This window comes from Sminthopsis crassicaudata, chromosome 4, assembly GCF_048593235.1.
Source record: "Sminthopsis crassicaudata isolate SCR6 chromosome 4, ASM4859323v1, whole genome shotgun sequence".
In the NCBI taxonomy this organism is placed as follows: domain Eukaryota; kingdom Metazoa; phylum Chordata; class Mammalia; order Dasyuromorphia; family Dasyuridae; genus Sminthopsis; species Sminthopsis crassicaudata.
Window position 1 is genome coordinate 348,320,543 of NC_133620.1, and position 21,146 is coordinate 348,341,688.

At 38.3% G+C, this 21,146-nt stretch overlaps 1 protein-coding gene and 1 long non-coding RNA gene across 3 annotated transcripts in view; one reads left to right on the forward strand and one right to left on the reverse strand.

Moving 5' to 3' along the window:
* Positions 1-1,912: 1,912 nt before the first annotated feature.
* On the reverse strand, positions 1,913-10,330 carry LOC141539062 (uncharacterized). The gene is made up of 2 exons (XR_012481196.1): positions 10,233-10,330; positions 1,913-2,932 (listed from the first exon to the last, which is right to left on the reverse strand). It is a non-coding gene; the product is annotated as an uncharacterized LOC141539062 (long non-coding RNA).
* PRR15L (proline rich 15 like) overlaps positions 3,011-21,146 on the forward strand; it is a 23,163-nt gene continuing 5,027 nt past the window's right edge. Inside the window, exons 1-3 of one of the 2 annotated variants that reach the window (XM_074261304.1) lie at positions 3,011-3,205; positions 10,606-11,019; positions 13,337-13,432. In XM_074261304.1, coding sequence (XP_074117405.1) covers positions 13,422-13,432 — 11 coding nt within the window. In that variant the 5' untranslated portion in view covers positions 3,011-3,205; positions 10,606-11,019; positions 13,337-13,421. Of the gene's footprint in view, positions 3,206-10,605; positions 11,020-13,336; positions 13,433-20,123; positions 20,582-21,146 lie in introns of those variants that run through there. The other variant, XM_074261302.1, reaches the window with a different exon arrangement.

A 21,146-nucleotide genomic window follows, 5' to 3' on the forward strand; every position in this document is an offset into this window, starting at 1 on the left:
CTGTTTCTAACCTCCTCATTGCTATAGTAATTTTAGTATTCCTAACTATGGCTTAGAGCTGGATTTGTGGTATATAAGCATTCTTTCCCCTGATCCTAGTAGTCGATTAGTTGCCCTGCTACGTTGGCTTATCTGCTTTATCGAAATAAAACTCTGACTCAAAGAAAATCTTGGGTGAGTTCGACTCCAAACCACTCTCCTGTAGCACACTTATTGGACAAATTCTTAATTTTGGTCTGTCCTATTGATGGCAGGGAGTCCTCCACATCACAACTGACAGTGCTATTTATATGGCTCTTCAGGATCTACAAAGCTGAAGTGGAATTTATTTAATCACATGCCAACCTGTCCTATCATAGGTTGTAAAGGGCTAGAACTGAGCAATGCACTTGGATAATAAAGCATGTGAGACTAATTGCCAATTGGAAAGTTCCCTATTAACTTGTTTGAAGGTTGACCCTCCCCAGCTGTTCTGTGCTGACTTGATTGGGAGGACAAAGGGGGAAGTGACATGTGTGGGAGGAGTAGGAGGAGGAAGAGGAATTGAGAGTCAGAAGCTGACTCAGTCTCTCCTGGCATTTGAGGGAGGAAGGTGTGTGTGAGGTTGCTAGGCCTAACCCCCTGACCTTGACCGTAAAAGATCAAGAATAAAGACGTTTAGTGATCCTGACTCCAGCTGATTTCTGGGAGGACAGAGTTCCAGCAATAGATTAAGCAATAGACTTCTCTATGCCTCTCCTGTGTCTCCACATTCCCTAAACTCCCTGTGTTCTCTCCCTCTATTAAAATTTAAGGGCTATTGAAGCTCTCTTCTAAGCTAGTGGGCCTTTTGCACACACTGCAGTTTGTAAATGTCCTTCCTAATGTAACCTGAGTCCATCCCAATAGGAACTGCTCATGTCTTTCTCATTTTACCACATCAGGACAGTGGGATTTTCTACTGCCTCATTCATTCTTTTTGCTAATTGTTATACTATGTATATACGATGTAGGAGGCTTTCAGGAGGATACAAAACAACACAGTCCCTGACCTTAAAGTGCATCTCTTCCCCTTCAGCACCACCTGGTGTCTGAATTGGCCACTGCCAGTTTGAGGAGAGATAAGAATGCAATATTTTAGGATCAATAATACCAATTATTATCATGTTGTCTAACATGCATAAATACATCTAGGAATGTCACTATTGCCACTCCGTTCAAGAAGAGTTGTAGACCAGAGAGAGGACTGTGGGAGCTAAGTGTACATTACAACATAGCATTTTCACTGGTTTTGTTATTTGCTTGTATATTTTTTCTTTTTTTCTTTTTTCCCTTTTTGATCTGATTTTTCTTGTGCAGCATGATATTGTATAAATATGTATACATATATTGGATCTAACATATTTAATGTTTTTGGATTATTTGCCATCTAAGGGAAGGTTTGGAGGAGGGAGGGGAAAATTTGGAACACAAAGTTTTGCAAGCGTTAATGTTGAAAAATTATCAACGTATATGTTTTGAAAATAAAAAGCTTTAATTAAAAAAAAAAAAAGTTGTAGAGAGCAAGGGAAGTAACTTACACTATTTGTTCTTTTCCAGGGGTCAGGAACAGATTTCTCTGTCAGAAAATAAGGTTTCAGCTGAATATGAGCTAGAATTCTGCATCAGTTAATGAAAATGGATTGATCTATATTGTTAATGAATTCCTTATTACTATAGATGTTCAAGGCTCAGCTGGATATTGCCTAGATGACTACTTTCTGGAAAAGTTGTAAGGGGAGTTCCCACTGAGGCAAGTTGGTCCTGGTAACCCATAAGATCCCTTCCAACTCTCTTCCAATCATAGCTGTCTGAAGAAAGTGACCTTAGAATACATCTAATCCAATTTCCCCAAATTACAGATTTAAAAAAAAAAAAACTGAGGCCAAAACTATGCTATGATCTTTATTTTGGGCACTACAGACTTATGGAATGGAAATGACTTGTTCAAGTTGGTGTGGCAGGCATTAGAATGGTCTCCTGACCTCTACTTCAGTGACAGCGGACACTTTTAGACACTTTTTTTTTTTTTTAAAGACACTTTTTACCCTGCATAGAAACTGGATCTTAAAACTGAAGCCCAGAGAGGGAAGATTACTTTAGTCACATAGCTAGTAAGAAGTAGAACTGAGATGTAAATCCATATCATCTAACTACAAACCTAAATTATTATACTTGATGGAGTAGAAGGCTTGGGGATATGCTTAAATATTCCCTCCCCCAACCTTCCAATAGACTCCAGTTGATTTCTTGGTCAGTCATTTTTCAGTTGTGTTTGATTCTTCATGATCCCATTTAGAGTTTCCTTCGCAGATATACTGCAGTAGTTTGTCATTCCTTTTCCAGATGAGGAAAATGAGGCAAGCAGAATCACACAACTAGTGTCTGAGGCCAATTTGAACTCAGGAAGATTCCTGTTCCTGACTCCAGGCCTGGTACTCTATCCACTTAGCTGCCCCTAGTTGATTCAATGACTGGGTAAATATCCTGGGGGAATTGTAGGCTTTTTCTGAGAAGGAAAAGGGAAGAACCAGGCTTTGACTTCAAGGCAGGATTATAAATGCTTAAGTGTACTGCCATCACTACAGGTTAGATCAATTCCTTCCTTTGTCCAAGGCATTCCACATTCACTGTCCATGCCTAGCTTACTACTGAAAGTCAGAACTCTGAATAGCATTGATCAGCCATGACCTCACTTTGGAAAAATTCAAGTGGTTTGTGGTGACTGGCTAGGAACCAGCTTCTCCCTGATCCTGCCCAACTCAGCTTGTCTCATGTGTCACCATCTCATACATCCTCATCTGTCATAGACTCCCCTGCTCCAAACTCGTCATCTTCTTAACCTTCTGCTTCCCACAGTCACCTCAGATGAGATCGCTGGGCAGTCTGTCCTACCTTTCCTTTGAGAGATCTCCTGGATTAAGAAGAGAAAAGCAAAAAATAAATAAATAAATAAATAAAAATAAAAATAAAAATAAAAAAAAAAAAGAAGAGAAAAGCTCTAGAGAGACCCTCCTGGGCAAAGGATTCCCATCACTTCCTTTCTCTTAAGTAATGCAGACAAGGCAGCATAGTTCATAGTGTTAGATTTGGAGTCAAAAAGACTTGGAATCCTGCTTCAGATCTGGACTAGCTGCGTGGGCCTGGCCAAATCACTTAATCTCTGTCTGCTTCAGTTTCCTCATCTGTAAAATGGAGATAATAATAGCACCTACCTCCTGAGGTTGTGAGGATTAAATGAGATAATACATGTAAAGCATTTTACTAACCTCAAAGTAATATATAAATGCTAGCTCTTACATAACAAGATAAAGGAAAGAAGGAAAGGAACATTTGTTAAGCACCTACAGTGTGCCAGCTACAGTGCAAAGCTCTTTACAAATATGTCCTGATCCTTGCAACAATCCTGGAAAGTAAGTGTTATTATCTCTATTTTACAGTTTTCGAACTGAGGCAAATAGTGGTTACCAAATGGAAATCCACTTAGTTGGGATGGTCTTCTTCCCTTTCTCATTATAGCTCAAAGTCACCAGTAGAACACACAAGCTGTTCACAGATTAGCCCTTATTCCCACCATGTGACCAGCCCATCTTTTCTAGCTTGTCACTTTAGGGTTCTGGGAAGGAACAGGACGGTGGAGTCCGTATTTTTCTGATAGCAGCAAACAAAGGGTCCATAGTAGAATCCCTCCTTCCCCCCATTCTGGCTGCAAAGTTCATTCTTGCTTTCCTTAAAGAGAAGTGTCAAGAAGTATTGAGGGTAAAAGGAGAAGGTAGTGATAAACCTTATTCTACTTGACAAGATTATCTAGAACCCATCCAACTCCTTCACCCTAATCCAAAAACCACTGAGCCAGTTGTTTCTAGTTCCCACCCTTAATTAAAAGCTAAAATTCCTCCCAGAAATATATCCCACTGCCTTGCTTCCAGATATCCCAGGTGCCCAAGAGTTCCACTTAGCTCTTTGAAAGGTCTAAAGTTGCTATGAGATGCTTGCTCTCCAATTTAGGCACTGACCTCCCCTAGAGCAGGCCTCGATTTCCCCTACTGATAGACCACCTAGAAGAGGAGAAGCATTAGATAGAGGAAGGAGCCCCAGATTTGGCTCTATAGTCCTCTGGTGGATGGAGACCATTACTCTCAGAAAAACAGTTTAGTCCAATGGAAAAGTCACTGGGTACAATGACCAGAGACTCAAGCACATAGGAATTTTTACATGTGTGTCCCTGAACAAAATACCCCTGCCTCCAGCTCTCTGGACTTAGGTCTTCTCACATCTAAAATGGGGTCATAGACCTAGGCCTAGAAGGGACCTCAGAGGCCATTTCCTATAAATTGCCTCATTTTGCAGATGGGGAAACCAAGGCCCAGAAAATAAGGTGACTTGCCCAAGATCACACAGGTAATAAACAGTCAGACTTCAAACTGCAGTCCAAGGACTTTAGCCATGCCTGCCTCCCTCTAAGGACTTTCTGAGGAAAGCATGCTATAAACTGGTCAGCTGTAAAATCTTACATGTAGAAAATATGTTTAAATTATGAGATTAATAATTTAATCCCTGCAGGCTCTATTCTAAATTGCTAATCCTAGCTAATCTAGGTTGCTTCTCTTTGCTCTTGCCAGCCATTTCCCCAATGAATGCCACAGGTTCCAAGGGATAATAGGTGGAAATAGTCACCCAGTGCAACCTTCCTCTTTAACAAACAAACTCAATTTACTGGGTCTGTCCCACTGATGGCAGAGGATCAGATGTGTGTCTTTCCTTATTATAACTGACATTTATATAGCACTTCAGGGTCCACAAAAGACTTTACAAATAACAAACAAAGCTATTGCTTCTGGAAAGGGAGTGACAGGCTTCTCTATGCCTGTTCACCATTCCCTTGTCTCTTCAGACTGGAACTCCCATATGTGTTTTCTCCTCAATTAGAGTGTTAGTTTTGTGAGGACAAGAATTGTTTCATTTTTGTATTTGTATCTACAGTGCCTAGTTTAGTACTGACATAATATTTAATATTTTAAAAATTCATAAAATAAGAATAAAATATAATAACAAAAAGTACTCAAGAATTGCTTTTTCATTTATTAATTCATAATCTCATTTGAACCTAGTAACCACCCCATGGTGTTGTGCCACAGTTCTCTTTTAATGTCCTGACCCAGTTTCCCTAATTATCCCATTCAGTTACTCTGCCTCAGGTTATAACTATTCCCGCTTAAAGTTTGATAGGATAAAGATCTTATATCTTGGACCTTAGGCTATAATCATTCCCACTTAATGTTTGATGGGATAAAGTAAAAAATTATGCCCATCTATTATCCATTGTAGACATCATTAGAATATCAGGAGCTTCTCCAGTATTTCCCATTATGTCATCCTAGGTGCCTCCCCCCCCTCATTAGATCATCCCCAATCAGGCATCTCCCCCTTTATGTCATCCTTCTTGTTGCCCCATAAAAAAAATCTTGTATCTAACATTCACTGCTAGATTCTTGGAGAAGATAATCTCATTCAGCCCTGGGACCAAACCATGGATCCATTTGGTCCCAGTAAATCGATCCATTTAATAAATTGTTAAATACTCTAATCTCTATCTTGCTCAATTTCTCTGGCATTACAATGGTAGCATAAGAATTATGGATAAAGATCTAGCCTTGAATTTAGGAAGACTTTCTCTGGCACAAATCTGCCAGAGTGACCATCAGTGCCTTTGGGCACACAAGTTGAATTTCTAGTTGAATTCCGGCTTCCATTGGTTGAATAGAGTTTTCTTCCCTTGGATTTCCCTATACTAGAAAAGTCACAGGCTTAGTCCCTGCTCCTAAATACCTCATATGAGGTAATTATTATAGATAATATTTTCTCAGAGAAATGGGGAGGACACTTTGGCCAGGGACACCCAACAAGCAACTCTTTTGAGTAATTACAGAACCTAGTGACTAAATTGCTCAGCTAAGAGTAAGGGGCTCAATTACTTCATTATTTATTATTATCCCCATTTTGTAGCTGAAGAGACTGAATCTGAGATAGGTTAAGTAATTTGCCTAAGGTCACAGAGGCATAATCCCCTGTCCATTACACTCTGTTAGCCTTTAGCTGACTGGCTCCACCTGTCCACGTGGTTTCAGTACTGGGAGAGAACTGAAAGGTCATCTTGCCCTTATTAATAATATAAAATTACATATTATATATATGTAATATATTTAGCTCAGAATTACCTCCATCTATCAAGTAAATATGAGAGTCAGGATTTGAAGCTGAGCTTCTGACAAAATCAGTGCTCTTTTCACTATTAAATGCTGCTTCTTTCTTAAGTGATTTTCCCGAGGGAGAAATGAGGCACTCTCTAGGAAACCCTCTCTATCTAAACTGAGGATCCTGATTATCTTCACTCACATTTGACTTTCCAAAACCCCATTTGGGGTTTTCTTGGCAAAGATACAAGAGTAGTTGCCATTTCCTTCTCCAGCTCATTTTCCAAATGAGGAAACTGAGGTTAACAGGGGTAAGTGATTTGCCCCAGCTCACACAGGCAATAAGTTTCTGAGTTCTTTGGACTTAGAAAGATGAATCTTCCAACTTCAGACCTGTCACTCTATCCACTGCACCACCTAGCCATTTAAGGATCATGGCACATTAGAGCTAGGTTGGACTTTAAGAGAAATCCAAGTAGTAATGTGCTGGTAAATATTTAACAGCCAGTTATCTAGGGGGCAAAAGTACACACAGTATATTTTTAACATTTTCACATGAGTAACACTTTCACCATTACTTTCTTAAAAATAGAAGTAAAGCAATAAACCAAGCTCTGCTTTGTTGAATTTGCCAATTTCCTATATGTAAATGCTGAAAATTTAACAATCAGATCCAAGTGAAACACTTGAACTTATGGTATGTCTGGAGCAGAAAGTAATCAATTGCTGGTTTCTGATTAGAGTAGAAAGAGAATCTTTGCTCAGTAGTTTTCAGTTGGGAAAAGTGAACTTGAGGACAGGTGGTAGAAGCTTTCTGCAACCTAGAGCAAGGCTCATCCCAATCCTCCTTAGCTCCACACCTCTTTTAGATACTCTTCTGGATATTCTTTCCTCCCTAAATCTATACTTCTTTCTCTTAGATTCTGCTTACCTGCTGCTAACTCTTCATGAGTGCTATGCAGTGAACATACTCCAAGTCTCTGGACTGGGTTGTTCCCTCTTTCTTTGTTATACATTCTCTCTGTAATTTCAACTCCCATGGGTTGAACTATCATCTCTTTATAGATTGTACCCAAACCTACATATTGAGATCTCTTTCTTGCATTCCAGGCTCTAAATGCTTGCTGGATATCTCCACCTAGATGTCCTTTAGCCACTCAGATATCTAAAATGGTTAAAATCTTTTCCCAAAAATTCAACCTTCTTACTAACTTCTATATATCTAGTGAGAGCATCATCCCTTTCCTAGACACTCAGATTTACAATCTTGGAGTCCTCCTTGACTCTTCCTTTTCCTTCACATCCTAATCACTCATTTGCCAATGCCTATTTATTTTCTCACATATTTCCCCATTTTTCTGCTAACATAACCAATATCCTCGTTCAGGCCCTTATCATCTCTTGCCTCACATATTGCAATGGCTACTGAATGAGATGAGGTGAGATCTTTCAAGACAGTTGTGAAAATCGAATAAGGCTTCACCTACTTCAGAGTTCGAGTAGGCCTGAAGGACTCTGAAGTTCGAGCAAAGGGCATTGCCTTCCCCTCCTATGACATCATCTCCCTGTTTCATCCAAATATGGGCAACTATGTACTTATTGGTCAAGTTCAATTTCATGGGTAGATCTCGCATTTAGAATGTAAGACTCTCAGCCAATGAGGATGAGGGTCAGTGGTGGGAGGGGGCGTTTTGCGTTAGGGATTAAAGGTGCTGTCCTGCCCACAGGAGGCGCTTCCTCTCTTCGATAGTCTACTCAAAGAGTGGGACGCCCTTCTCTCGAGAATGTACAATAAACTTTGCTTTTCTCTAGAGCTCTCTCCAGCTTTTTTTATTAAATGGTGTTCCCTCACCATTTCCGTACCACACACTTCCAATAGGTAGTCCTGATTCTAGTCTCCTCTGATGTCCAAGACACATAGGAAATTAATATAAATATATAAGCATGTTAGAATCATTCTCTAATAGATAAGTAGTCAGAAATATAAAAAGTTGTTGAAAAATTGCTAATTATCAACAACCACATTAAGGAATGATCAAATGACTAAAAATAAAAGAAATGCAAAATAAAATAACTGAAATTTCACCTTATGCCCATTAGATTCAAAAGATGAAAATGGCAAGTATTGGATAGACTATGGCAAGACAGGCCTCTGGACCAAAGTGGTTTTTTGTTTTGTTTTGTTTTGTTTTGTTTACATTTTAATTTTATCTAATTTTGTTTATTTTTTTCTCAATTACATGTAAACAAAAAACACTGAATATGTGTTTGTAAAATTTGAATTCTAAATTCTGTCTCTTTCCTCAGCCCTCCTTAAGAAGGCAGTAACCGGGGGCAGCTAGGTGGTGAAGTGGATAGGGCACCAGCCCTGAATTCAGAAGGACCTGAGTTCAAATCTAATCTCAGACACTTAACACTTCCTAGCTGTGTGACCCTGGGCAAGTCACTTAACCCCAGCCTCAGGGGGGAAAAAAAAAGAAGGCAAGAACTTTATAAAGATTATACATATGTAGTCATGCAAAACATTTCTATATTAGCCACATAGATCAAAAACTCCCCAAGAATAATAAAATTTTAAAATAATATGTGTCAATCTGCATTCAGATTCTATCAGTTCTTTCTCTGGAGGTAAATAAGCATTTTTCATTGTGATGGTCTAAGGCACTAATACATTATTGGTGGAACTATAAATTGGTAAAACTGTTTGATAAGAATATTCTCAAGAAGTTATTAAATTGTATATACTGTTTGACCCACCAATAGGCATATAGCCCAAGGAAATCTGAGCCAGAGGGAAAAATTCCATATGTACAAAAATATTTATAGTAGTACTTTTTTTGTGATAACAAAACAGATGAAACAAAATAGGCACTCTTTAATTGGTGAGTAGTCACACAGATTTTTTCCATATGAATATAATAGACTATTATTATGTCATAAAAATGAAGAATTTGAAGTACTAGAGAAACTTGGGATGACTTATGAAGTGGTACAGAGTAAAATAAGCAGAACCAGGAGGACAATTAACATGATAAATACAACAGTACAGTCAATAACTGAAAAACTTGTGAACTCTGATCAATGACTTCAGAAGACTAATTGTGAAGCATGTCTCCTAGTGGGAAGGTGATGGGCTAGAGGGATAGAATAAGAATTTTCAGACACATGAAATGGGTCATTTGTTTTACTTGTTAGTTAACGGGAAATGACAGATAAAAAAAATACACAAAAGAACATCACTATAAAATAAAAAAATAGAAGAAAACAAAAATTAATTCAGAAGGGAATCCAGAAACAGTAATTTTGTTACAACCTTGTAAATCTTATATGTATGTGTATATATATATATATACATATATATATATTTTTTCTAAAAACAAATTTTATGTAATAAAAATTCATATTGTAATTATAAGGGCACAGTAGATAGAGCACTGGACCTGGAGTCAGGAAGACCTAAATTCAAATCCAGCCCCAGACATTTATAAACTATATGATCTTGAGAAAGCCACTTTTTTCTGCATCAGTTTTTTCATCTGTAAAGTAGAAATAATAGCACCTACTTATCAAGTGGTTGTGAGGATTAAATGAAATATTTATAAATAAAGCATTTTGCAAATCCTATGGCATTATATGAATGCCGTTGTTGCTATTCATTTTTGTTGTGTATTTGAATGAGTGTTAATTGTTAAGTTTAAAAAGAAAAGAAAACCCTCCATTATATGAATGTTAAATGAAATTGGCTCTTGATACCAGAGTACTAAATTTAATGTTGATATACTGGAATTTCTCAAAGCAGGGCACCCCTGCACCAATACTCACACACTCACGCATACACAGGCACACACACACTCGTAGATATACCAGCGCCCACGGCATTGGCACGTGTGCCAACAAATGCACCCACCCACCCGCCAGCACTAGCCAGACACATTCATGGAAGGCCTTATCTCACATTCCTTGCCTCCCTAGCCCTTCCAGGAATGATTCCCTGGAGGCCACACATGGGTAGGGCCTTACCTGAGAGCCCTGGAGCCACCTTGGGAATAGCTGTCAAGGGAAAACTGGCTCAGGTCCAGGAAGGTGGGCCGGGCTTCACCTGCCTAACATTCCAGACAGTTACATGGCTAGCACTCCTTCCCAGGCAACCCTTTGAGTAGGAGGGAAGGCCCTGAGAGCCTTTATCCCTAGCAACTCTCATCTGGCCAGTCCTCTCCCTTTTTCCTATATCCAGGGATTACCCCACACAGAGGAGGGAGGAAGCCCTGGACTCAGCTTCCTTAGCTACAAAATGAGGAAACTAGACTGGATGATTTCCAAGGTAGCTTCCATTTCTAGAACATGAATCTTCTAAAATCAGTCACTCAACAAGCATTTGTTAAGCACTTACTAGATGGTAGGTGGCTCTGTGCTGGGCCTGGAGTCAGGAATTGGGTCTCAGACACCAGTTGGGTGCATCTGTCTGCCTTAATCCACTGGAACATCATTGCCGAGAAAGCTTCACGGACAGCACTGGAGTGCTATGGGCCACCAGATCTTGGAGAGTTGGATATAACTGAACAACCCTAACAGATGTGCTGAACACTGGGAATACAGTGAAAGGCAAAAACAGCCCCTGATCTCAGAAAACTCACAGTCTAATAAGAGAGACAATAAGCAGACCACAACATACTTAGGAGATTTATACAAAGCAGATGAAAGTTTTATTGGAATGAAGATACTAGTAGAAGAGAGGAGTGGGAAAGGTCTCCTGCAGAATCCCTGCAGGGAAGCTAAGAGGTAAAAGGATGAAGAGACAGCATTCCAGGTATGGGGCCCAGCCAAGGCAAAGGCATAGAGATGGTAAATGAATCATTATGCCCAGCATGCAGGGCAGTGGATCATAGAGTACATGGAGGGAAGTAAAGTGTAAAAACTAGAAAGGTAGCTGGGAGCCAGAATAGGGAGGATTTTAAATGCCAAAGAGAGGAGCTTCTCTTTGATCTTGAAGCTAACAGGTAATTTCTGGAATTTATTGAGTGTGGAGTGAGGGAGTAAAGGGAAGGGTGTGATGTATATGACATATTTAGATAAGTGCTTTGGGAAAATCATGCTTGAAGCAGAGAGCAATTAAAAGACTATTACAATAGTCTAAGAAAGAGATGATGGCCTTTACTAGGCCAGTGGCAGTGGCAGCAGAGATAAGAGGTTGTATGTTAGAGATATTGTGAAGGTAGAAAGGGAACAACTCCCTTGGGGGCACATTCACTCAATTCACACTGCTATTAGAAGTTTGGATCCCCAGAGGAGTAGTTGTTATTTCTTCCAGCAGTATCTTCTTAAAAGTAGTTCACAATCCCCTACCTTAATCATATCTAATGATGTATCAGTTAATGTATAATAAAGGTATTTATTTAATTGGCAAAAAAAAAAAAGGGACATTCTGATGAGGATAATCTTGGATGTGGGTTACCACCAGTGAGTTAACAAATCAATCAAGAGGATGCCAATCACTGGCAAACTCTTCTTCAACACTTTTTTTGGAATTAGAATATTTCCTGATTTATTCAAAGTTATGCAATAAGATGGGCATAGAGGGTCCTATCTATGACAACCAGGTTAATAAAGCCTTCTAAGTTCAGAAACTTTTATTAAGTCATTATTGGGAAAAGAGGGGAAAACATCCTCATTTAGTTTTAGAAGTGAAAGACAGAAATAATTATGATGTAAACCAACTGTTAGAGGCAGAGCTCCCAACAATAAGGGATAAGTGCTAGGAAAATGGATTATTCTTCAGGATAAGAATCCAAAAAACTTCCTGGAGGTGCCAATTGTCTTTCTTTTTCATATCCACTCATGATTCTACTTGTGAGTAATAGATAATGATAAGTTTTGGAGGCGATGTGGGAAAACTGGAATACTGGTGTATTCCTAATACATTCCTAATATATACAGACATTATTGGTGGAGTTATGAAATGATTCAACCATTCTGGAGAGCAATTTGGAATTGTGCTCAAGGGCTATAAAATTGTGCATCCTCTTTGATCAGCAGTCTCACTACCAGATCTGTGTCCCAGAATTAATACAAAAGGAAAAGGACCCATGTGTACAAAAATATTTGTAGCAGCCCTTTTTTGTAGTGGCAAGGGACTGGAAATTGAGGAGATACTCATCAATTGGGGCATGGTTGAATAAGCTATGGTATATGAAGGTAATGGAATATTATTTTTTTATAAGAAATGATAAACAGGCTGATTTCAGAAAAACTTAGAAAGACCTACATGAACTGATGCTGAATGAGAGCAGAACCAATAGAACATTGTACAGTTAAAAGATTATATGGTGATCAATTATGATGGACTTGGCTCTTCTCAATAATGCAGTAAATTAAAGCAATTCTAGTAGACTTGGAATGAAAAATTCCATCTGCATCCAGAGAAAAAACTATTGAAAATAACTGTGGATCAAAGCATAGTATTATCACCTTTTTATTTGTTTGTTTTTTCTTATTTTTTTCCCCTTTTGGTCAGATTTTTCTTTCACAACATGATTATATGGAAATATAGAAGAATTGCATATATTTAACTTATATCAAAGTGCTTGCTATCTTGGCAAAAAGGAAAGTAAGAAGGAAGGGAGAAAAATTTTGAACACAAAGTCTTACAAAAATGAATGCTGAAAACTATTTTTACATGTATTTGAAAAAATACTAAGAAGTAAAACCTCATCCTTATACACATAATAAAAAGGAATCTAGACCTGCAAAGATAAAAATTAAAGAAAGCATTGAGGCAGGTCAAGTTTTATTGTCACCTTGGTACTGCCAACAACAACAAAAACAACAATAGCTAGCATTTATATAGTGCTTTAAGATTTTCACCACTTTTTACACATATCTCATTTTGCTCCTCACAGTAGGGAAGTAGATGCCATTAGCATCCCCATTTTACAGATGAAACACAAGGCAAAGACAGGTTAAGTGACTTGCCAATAATTCTGTAACAAAGGTCAGAGGGAGATTTTGAACTCATTTATATCTCTTCGGTGAATAGGTACAGACCTGACTGACTGCTAGTTCCCAGATCTAAACCATCAGTCTAAAGCATCACCTTGCAAATGAGCGTCTCAATTTTATCTTTCCAGATATCATCATCATCATACTGATCATCTTCCACCATCATCATAAAAGGTCAGCATGATATAATGGTTAGAGAAGTGGGCCCAGAAGATGAGTCACAGGTAAGATCTGTTTCTCTGTTAAGGAGATTATTGATAAAAAGAAAATTTTCATAGACATCAAAATGATTATAGCAAGACTTTATTTGATAGCACACTATTTAGAATCAATGTAGATACCTCTTGATGGAGGAATGGTTAAACAAATTGTGGTACATGAATGGTACATGAATGCAACATATTCTCTGCTATAAGAAATGATTAATAGAGAGAAATATGGGTACATTTCCATGAATTGATGCAAGCAGAGTCAAGAAAAGAGTATACACAATGATCATAACAATGAAAATAATAGGCAGAATGACCATCACCAAACAATTGAAAGTTAATGTCTCAAAATTAGAAAAAACAAGTGTGGCTCCCAAAAAAATGATATAAGAAGACACTTGTCTTTCCTTGAAGAGGAGGGAGGCCTTATGGATATGTTGCATTTATATATATTTTCAAGGTGGCTTTTTTATGATGGATGTTTTTTTCTCTTCTTGTTTTCTTTAAATAATATTCTTTGAAATTACACATGTTTAACCTATATTGGATTACTTGCTATCTAGGAGGAAGGGTGGAAGAAGAGGGAGAGGTGAGGGAGGGACATATATTTGGAACATAAGATTATGCAAGGGTAAATATTGAAAACTATCTTTTCATGTATTTTGAAAATAAAAAAGCTTATAAAATATAAAATAAATAATACACTTTGTTTTATGGGTTACTTCTATGGATGAGGGGAAGGAAAGAGAAATTTAGGCAGTGTAAAAACAAAATGCATTTTAAAAAAGAAGACCTAGATTAAAATCCTGCCCCCAAAATGTATACTGGCTGTATGAGCCTGGATAAGTCATTTATGCTTCAAGAAACTCTTGAAGAGTATAAATTTCTGGGGCATCGAGGTGTTATCTGGGGCATCGAGCATTGGCCCAGGAGTCAGGAATGGCCAGTTCAAATGTTAGACCTCAATATTGTTCACAATTTTACAAATTGCAAATAAGAAAATTTTATGGTTCTAGGTCTCACATTGCATTTATAGAATTTTCCTTTTTCAAATGCTTTCAAAATACTTTCTAGCTGTGTGACCCTGGACAAGTTACTTAACTCCTGATTGCCTTGTTTAAAAAAAAAGGAAAGGAAAAAAGGACTATAAATTGTAATTGCTACTAATCTTCATTAGAAGTTCCTTATACTAATGAAATAAAATATTACTATTACCCAGTAGTAATAATAACAAAGATTGCTGGATACGGAACCGAGAGGAATCAAATAAAAGAAATGGGCATTTTCTTTTTCTGTCTTAGGGCAAGTTAATCAGAGGCTGCATTATGGACAAGTGTAATTGGTTTCTCAAAGTCAGTTACCACCAAACCCAGCACTGATCTAGAGGACGTTCCCCCAGTCTGATGGGAATGCTACTTCATGATGATCTCATAAGGTCAACAAGCATTTGTTAAACACTTGCTGTGTGCCAGGGACGTGGGACACAAAAGAAAGGCAAAAACGATCCCAGTCCTCAGGAAGCTTACATTGAGACAGCAGCTGACAAGACCGTGTTGTTGCTATTTTTCAGCTGTGTCTGACTCTGTGACCTGTAGGGGATTTTCTTGGCAAAGATACCAGAGTGGTTTGCCATTTCCTTCTCTGATGAATTGGGCAAACAGGGCTTAAGCTACTTGCTGACATTGTCAGTGACATTGAGACTGGATTTGTACAACAATGTACATATAAGATAATTATCGGGTCAGTTGGAGGTAATCTTAGAAGAAAGGCAATAGCAATAAGCAAGAATAAGCAAGGAAAGGCTTCTCGTAGAAGGTATGGTTGCAGCTGAGTCTTCATAAAAATCAGGGAAAGTAAGAGGTAGAGGGAGAGCATTGGGAGCTTTGGGAAGCAATCAGTTCAAAGACACGTCAGGAGATGGAGGGTTAGATGCAAGAGAATGTCTTGGAAGCCTACATTGCATTGTAGACTATATGGAGAAAAAGAAAAACTATAAGAAGACTGGAAAGGTAAGGAAGGGTCAGGCCATAAAAGGGAAGGTCTTATATTTGATGCATGAGATACTAGGGAGCTATTATGGTTTGTAGAGTAAAGAAATCACACAGTCAGACCACAGTCAGTTGGGAAAATCTCTTTGGTAGCAGAGAGAATAACAGACAACAGAGGAGAGATACTTGAGGGAGTGACTGGCACATAGTAGGTGTCTAATAAATACTTGTTGATTGATGTGGCTAATTTGAGAAGCTTCCTGGGCTTGGGGAAGGCAGGGAACAAGCCAATGAGGGTTACTGCTGCTACTGAAACATTCCAAGGTTAGCAGGAAACTTAAACCAATGTCACCCAGCTATATAACACTTCATAGATTTTAAAATGCTTTCATAAAAGAATCTTTTGTTGGTGTTTTGATCTTTATAACAACCCTGCAAAGATGGGTTGGGTCCATTTTATTATCTCCTGGTTCAAATTCCAGCTCTGCTATTTGTTAACTTCAACAAGCTATGTTATCTCTAGGCCTTAGTCTATAAAATAAATGAATCCCTCCCTGTTTTGCCTGTCTCACAGAGGGTGTGTAACAGATTTATAAGTTGGTAAAGGAACATTGCCTTAGCGGAGGTTCTGTTGGTCCTGCCACACCAGGCTAAAAAAGCCTACTTCAAGACTTCCCCCCCCCCCCCTCCCATTCTGCTGTCCACAAGGAAGCTCTGATATGGATTTTGGAGTGTATAGGGTCAACAGCTACCTCTCTGGGATAAGCGTGATATAATTCCGCTTAACTGTCAGAGCTCAGCAGTAGAGTTCCATCATCTTGAGGTAGTAGCATGCAAGTAAAGTCCTCAATTTTATCTTACAAGAGATGTGAATCACCATTGTCATTACCACCCTCCTCCTCCTCCTCCTCCTCCTCCTCCTCCTCCTCCTCCTCCTCCTCTTCCTCCTCTTCACCATCATCACCATCATCATCAACAATAGCAGTAGTAGCAACAATCATCCACCATCATCATTGAGGAGCTCAAAGCATGGTAGATAGAGATCTGGCTTTTGAGACAAGAACACCTGGGTCCAAGTCCTGCCACTAACATATATTGGCTGTGTGATCCTGGGCAAATCACTTAACCTCTCAGAGCTACAATTCAGCAATCAATGTGCTTTGGTAGATGGAGATTCCTTACTGGGCTTTCCCTGTACTATTGAAAGCTATTCTGTTATCCCTGCCTGTTTAATAAGGTTAATTTAATAAGGTAGGTTTATTTTTAAGTTCAAGATTATATTTTATTGTTATCCCTCCCCCAAAATGGGTTTATTTCTAATCTTAAATCCTTCTAAATCTTAATTTCCAGAGAATTCAAATTCTTCCTCTGAATTGATAGAGAGGACTTTTGCTCTCCCTTAAGAAAATAAAATCAGACAATTCAGTCTCAGACAGAATACTATCTGAATTTTCTGAGCTACTCTTTTCAGCTATTTTCTTAGGCCTATTTGAGATAGAGTCACTCTGGACTGAGCTCATTTGCTCACCTCACAATCTCAGGCACATTTAAGGCAGTCAGAAACTTTTAGTCTTACTGGAAATTGAATGGATGCCCATCAGTTGAGGAATGGTTGAATAAGTTATGGTATATGAAGGTAATAGAATATTATTGTTCTATAAGAAATGACAAGCAGGCTGATTTCAAAAAAGCCTGGAAAGATTTACATGAATTAATATTAAGTGAAGTAAGCAGAAACAAGAGAACATTGTACAAAGGAACAAGATTATATGATGATCAACTGTGATAATAAACTTGGCTCTTTTCAACAGTGAAATGATTGAAGGGAATTCCAATAGACTTATGATGGAAAATAGCATCTACATCCAAAGAGAGAACTATGGAGACTGAATGTAGATCAAAACTTATTTTTGTTGTTTGCTTATTTTTTCCTTGTGTTTTTTCCTCTTTTGATATGATTTTTTTTTACACAATATAATGATTATGGAAATATGTTTATAAGAATTGTACATGTTTAACCTATATCAGATTGCTGCTATCTTGGGAAAGGAGTTAGGAAAAGGAAAGAGAGAAAAATTTGGAACACAAGGTTTTGCAAAGGTGAATGTTGACAATGATTTTTGCATGCATTTGAAAAAGATACTATTAAAATAAAAGACATTAAATCTATATTTCTTATTTAAAAACTTCGATCCCTCTTATCACTATGATTAATTAAATATTCATCTCTCCTCCTTCTATCCAAATGAGAAGGAAATAAAAACAACCATCCTATGCAATTAAAGCCTTTCTCATTGCCTCAAAAACAAAATAAAATGCTACCCTGAAAATTCCCAAAGACCTACCATTAGTGGCTTGTTGTTCAGTTGTCCAATTCTTGGTGAAACTATTTGATGTTTTCTCAGCAAAGATAACTGGAATAGTTTTCCATTTCCTTCTTCAGCTCATTGAACAGATGAGGAAACTGAGGCAAACAGGATTGAAGTGACTTGCCCATGTTCACATAGCTAGTAAGTGTCCAAAGCCAGACTTTAATTCAGGTATTTCTTACTCCAGGCCTGGCACTCTATCCATTGTGCCACATAGCTGCCCATCTATTCAGGATACACTGGAAATAATACAAAGAGGAAAGGCATTTTAAGCGGATGGGGAAAGGCTTTTTGTAGAAGGGGGCATTTTAGCTGAGGCTTGAAGAAAACTACCGTAGGAGGAGGAAATGAGGGAAAGAATTCCAGGTATGGGAAATAGCAAGTGAAAATGTTGATGAATCAGAGCTGGAGATGAAGTGTTCAAGGAGAGTAAGAGCTAAGAGGTGGGCGTCTCTGAATCATAAATTAAGTCTTGTAGGCAAGGTTGTGTGTAAAGAGTCAGAAGACCAGGAAGATAGGAAGGGGACAGGTTTAAACTTGGAGTCAGGAGGACCTGATTTCACATTCAGTTTCAGATATGTATTAAATGTGAGATCCTGAACAAGTCACTTAACCCTACTGATTCCGACAACATTAAGCAGAATTTTATATTTGATCTTGCAGGCAATAGGGAACCATTGGAATTGACTGAATTGGAAGGATCTGAGTCAGATCTGAGCTTTAGGAATATCAATTTGATCTGCAGTCGTGAAAGACTTGTGGCAGGGCTATTGCAATAGTCTGGGAATGTGAGGGGGTGAGGGTCTGCACCAAGATGGTGACAATGTCAGAGGAAAAGGGGTTTTATAGTTGACAGACTGCCCCACGAAGGAAATATATTTGATTTGTCCAACAGGTGGCGTTACATATACAAGCCACTATTCAAATAGTTTCTTTTCTTTGTTTTCATTTAATCAGTTTCTTTAGATTCTGGGGCACATTTACTTCACACCATTAGTGTTAATTGGCTTGACACTGTTCACAACAAATTTCTGGTGGCCAGGTTCTGAATTTTAGCCTAAGGGTTCACATAAAATATTGTTCACAATTTAACAAATTGGAAATAAGGAAATGTTATAGTTATAGCTCTCACATTGCATTTATAGAATTTTCCTTTTTCAATCCTCTACATAAGGAGGTCTTAACTTTTTTTCTCTTATAGACTCCTTTGGCAGTCTGGTGCAGGTATGGACCCCTTCTCAGAATCATATATATTTTTTAAAATTTAAATATTTTTTTTAATTTTCAAAACATATGCATATAGTTTTCAACATTCACCCTTGCAAAATGTTCCAAACTCTTTCCTCCCTTCCTTTCCCCCACCCCTTTCCCTACATGGCAAGTAATAAAATATATGTTAAGCATGTGCAGTTCTTCTATACAAGAAATAACAGATCAAAAAAGAAAAAAATGAGGAAAAAAAATACAAAAAGCAAGCAAACAAAAAAGTGAAAAAACTATGTTATGATCCACACTCAGTTCCCACAGTCTTCTCTCTGGGTATAGATGGCTCTCTCTATCACAACACCATCACCTCACTATTGGAAACAGTCATGTCCATCAGAATTGATCATCATATAATTTTGTTGTTGTGTACAATGTTCTCTTGGTTCCACTCACTTCATTTAGCATCAGTTCCTGAAAATTTCTCCAGTTATTTTTATCTCCAGATTCCCCCCCTCCCCTGAGGCTGAGGTTACGTGACTTGCCCAGGGTCACACAGCCAGGAAGTGTTAAGTGTCTGAGACCAGATTTGAACTCTGGTCCTCTTGAATTCAGGGCTAGTAACCTATCTACTTAGCCACCTAGCTGCCCCCTTCTCCAGATCTTTCTGAAATCATCCTGTTGATTGTTTCTTATAGAACAATATTTTATAACACAGAATCACATTTTTAAAAGCATAAAGTAAAATGAATAGAATTATAAAGGAAACTAACGGTATTGAAATATAGTTATGAAAATGTTTTAAAAAAACTACCCTGAGTTCATGGACCTCAGGTTAAGAACTCTAGCTCCTTATTTATATCACACAGTCAATCAACTTTCTACAGCCATGTAGTTTATTTAACATAATGAAGATTCAAGAGGAAAATAAGTCTCAATGCTTAAATCAATAAGCATTATTGTTGTTCAGTTGTTTTTAATCCCCATGCTTCTCTTTGTGACCCCATTTGGGGTTTTCTTGGCAAAAATACTAGAGCGGTTTGCCATTTCTTTCTGTAGCTCATTTTACAGATGAGGAAACTGAGGCAAACAAGATAAAATGACTTGTCCAGGTCACACAACTAGTAAGTATTGAAGCCCAGATTTTAATTCAGGAAGAGGAGTCCTCCTGCCTCTATCTTAGAGCACTCTATCTACCTAGATCCCCTAGGCATTTATTAAACATTTCCTATGCCTGGAACACACCCTGCTACATACTGGGTATAAAAAGAAAGACAAAAGACAATTCCTCTTCTCAAGGAATTCACACTTTAATGGAAGAGACTAGGTGCAAAGAGCTCTGTATAAACAAGATACACTGAAAAAGTCTCTGAGGAAAGGCTTTAAAGAGGAAAGGCTTCTAGGACTTTAACTGGGAATTGAAGGAAGTCAGGTAATAGAAATAAGGAGGGAAAGAATACCAAGCTTGGTGGACAGCAAAATGCCTGGAAGTGGGAGATGGAGTGCTTTGTGGTCAATGTCATTGGAGCACAGAGAAGCTGAGGAGCTTCGAAAGTCCAACAGAGGATAATGAAGATGAAAGAGAGCCACATAAGAGTTTACAGGTTAGTCAAGCAATCCCAGAACATTAGTCCAAAAGTGGAAGTTATAGAAAGAGAAGCAATGTTTTGGGTCCATCTCTGAGTCCCAGACTAATTAAAGTGGTAATACGGAAAAAAACCCAGGGAAGTCCTGGGAGGGACAGGGATCAATCTCCTGGTCTTATCAACTGAAGAGTTCGGGAAGCTGGTGCTCAATGGACTGCATTGCTCTCCTCAGAATCCTCATTCAGTTTTCCGTCCATTCATCCCAATGCAAGCAGCTGTAGTTACTGTCTTGCAACTCCCACTCCCCAAAAGTCTGTTTTAAAGGCAAAAAAACTTAAGATAAAAGGGGACCAAAGAAGGTCTGCACACACCCCAGGGCAGATAATTTGAGGAACACAGAATGAGACGCAGTTACAGATGTGAAGATTATTGTAGTGTCCTATGGGGTTTACAGGTTAGCTCAGGAACTGGGGAGGGAGGGATGAGAAAAAACGGGAGAAGAAATTCTGATGTTGGGAATTGGCAGCAGGTGCCAGAGACAGGGCAGAAAGGCTTGGTATTGATTTAGTCCATTCTGATCAAG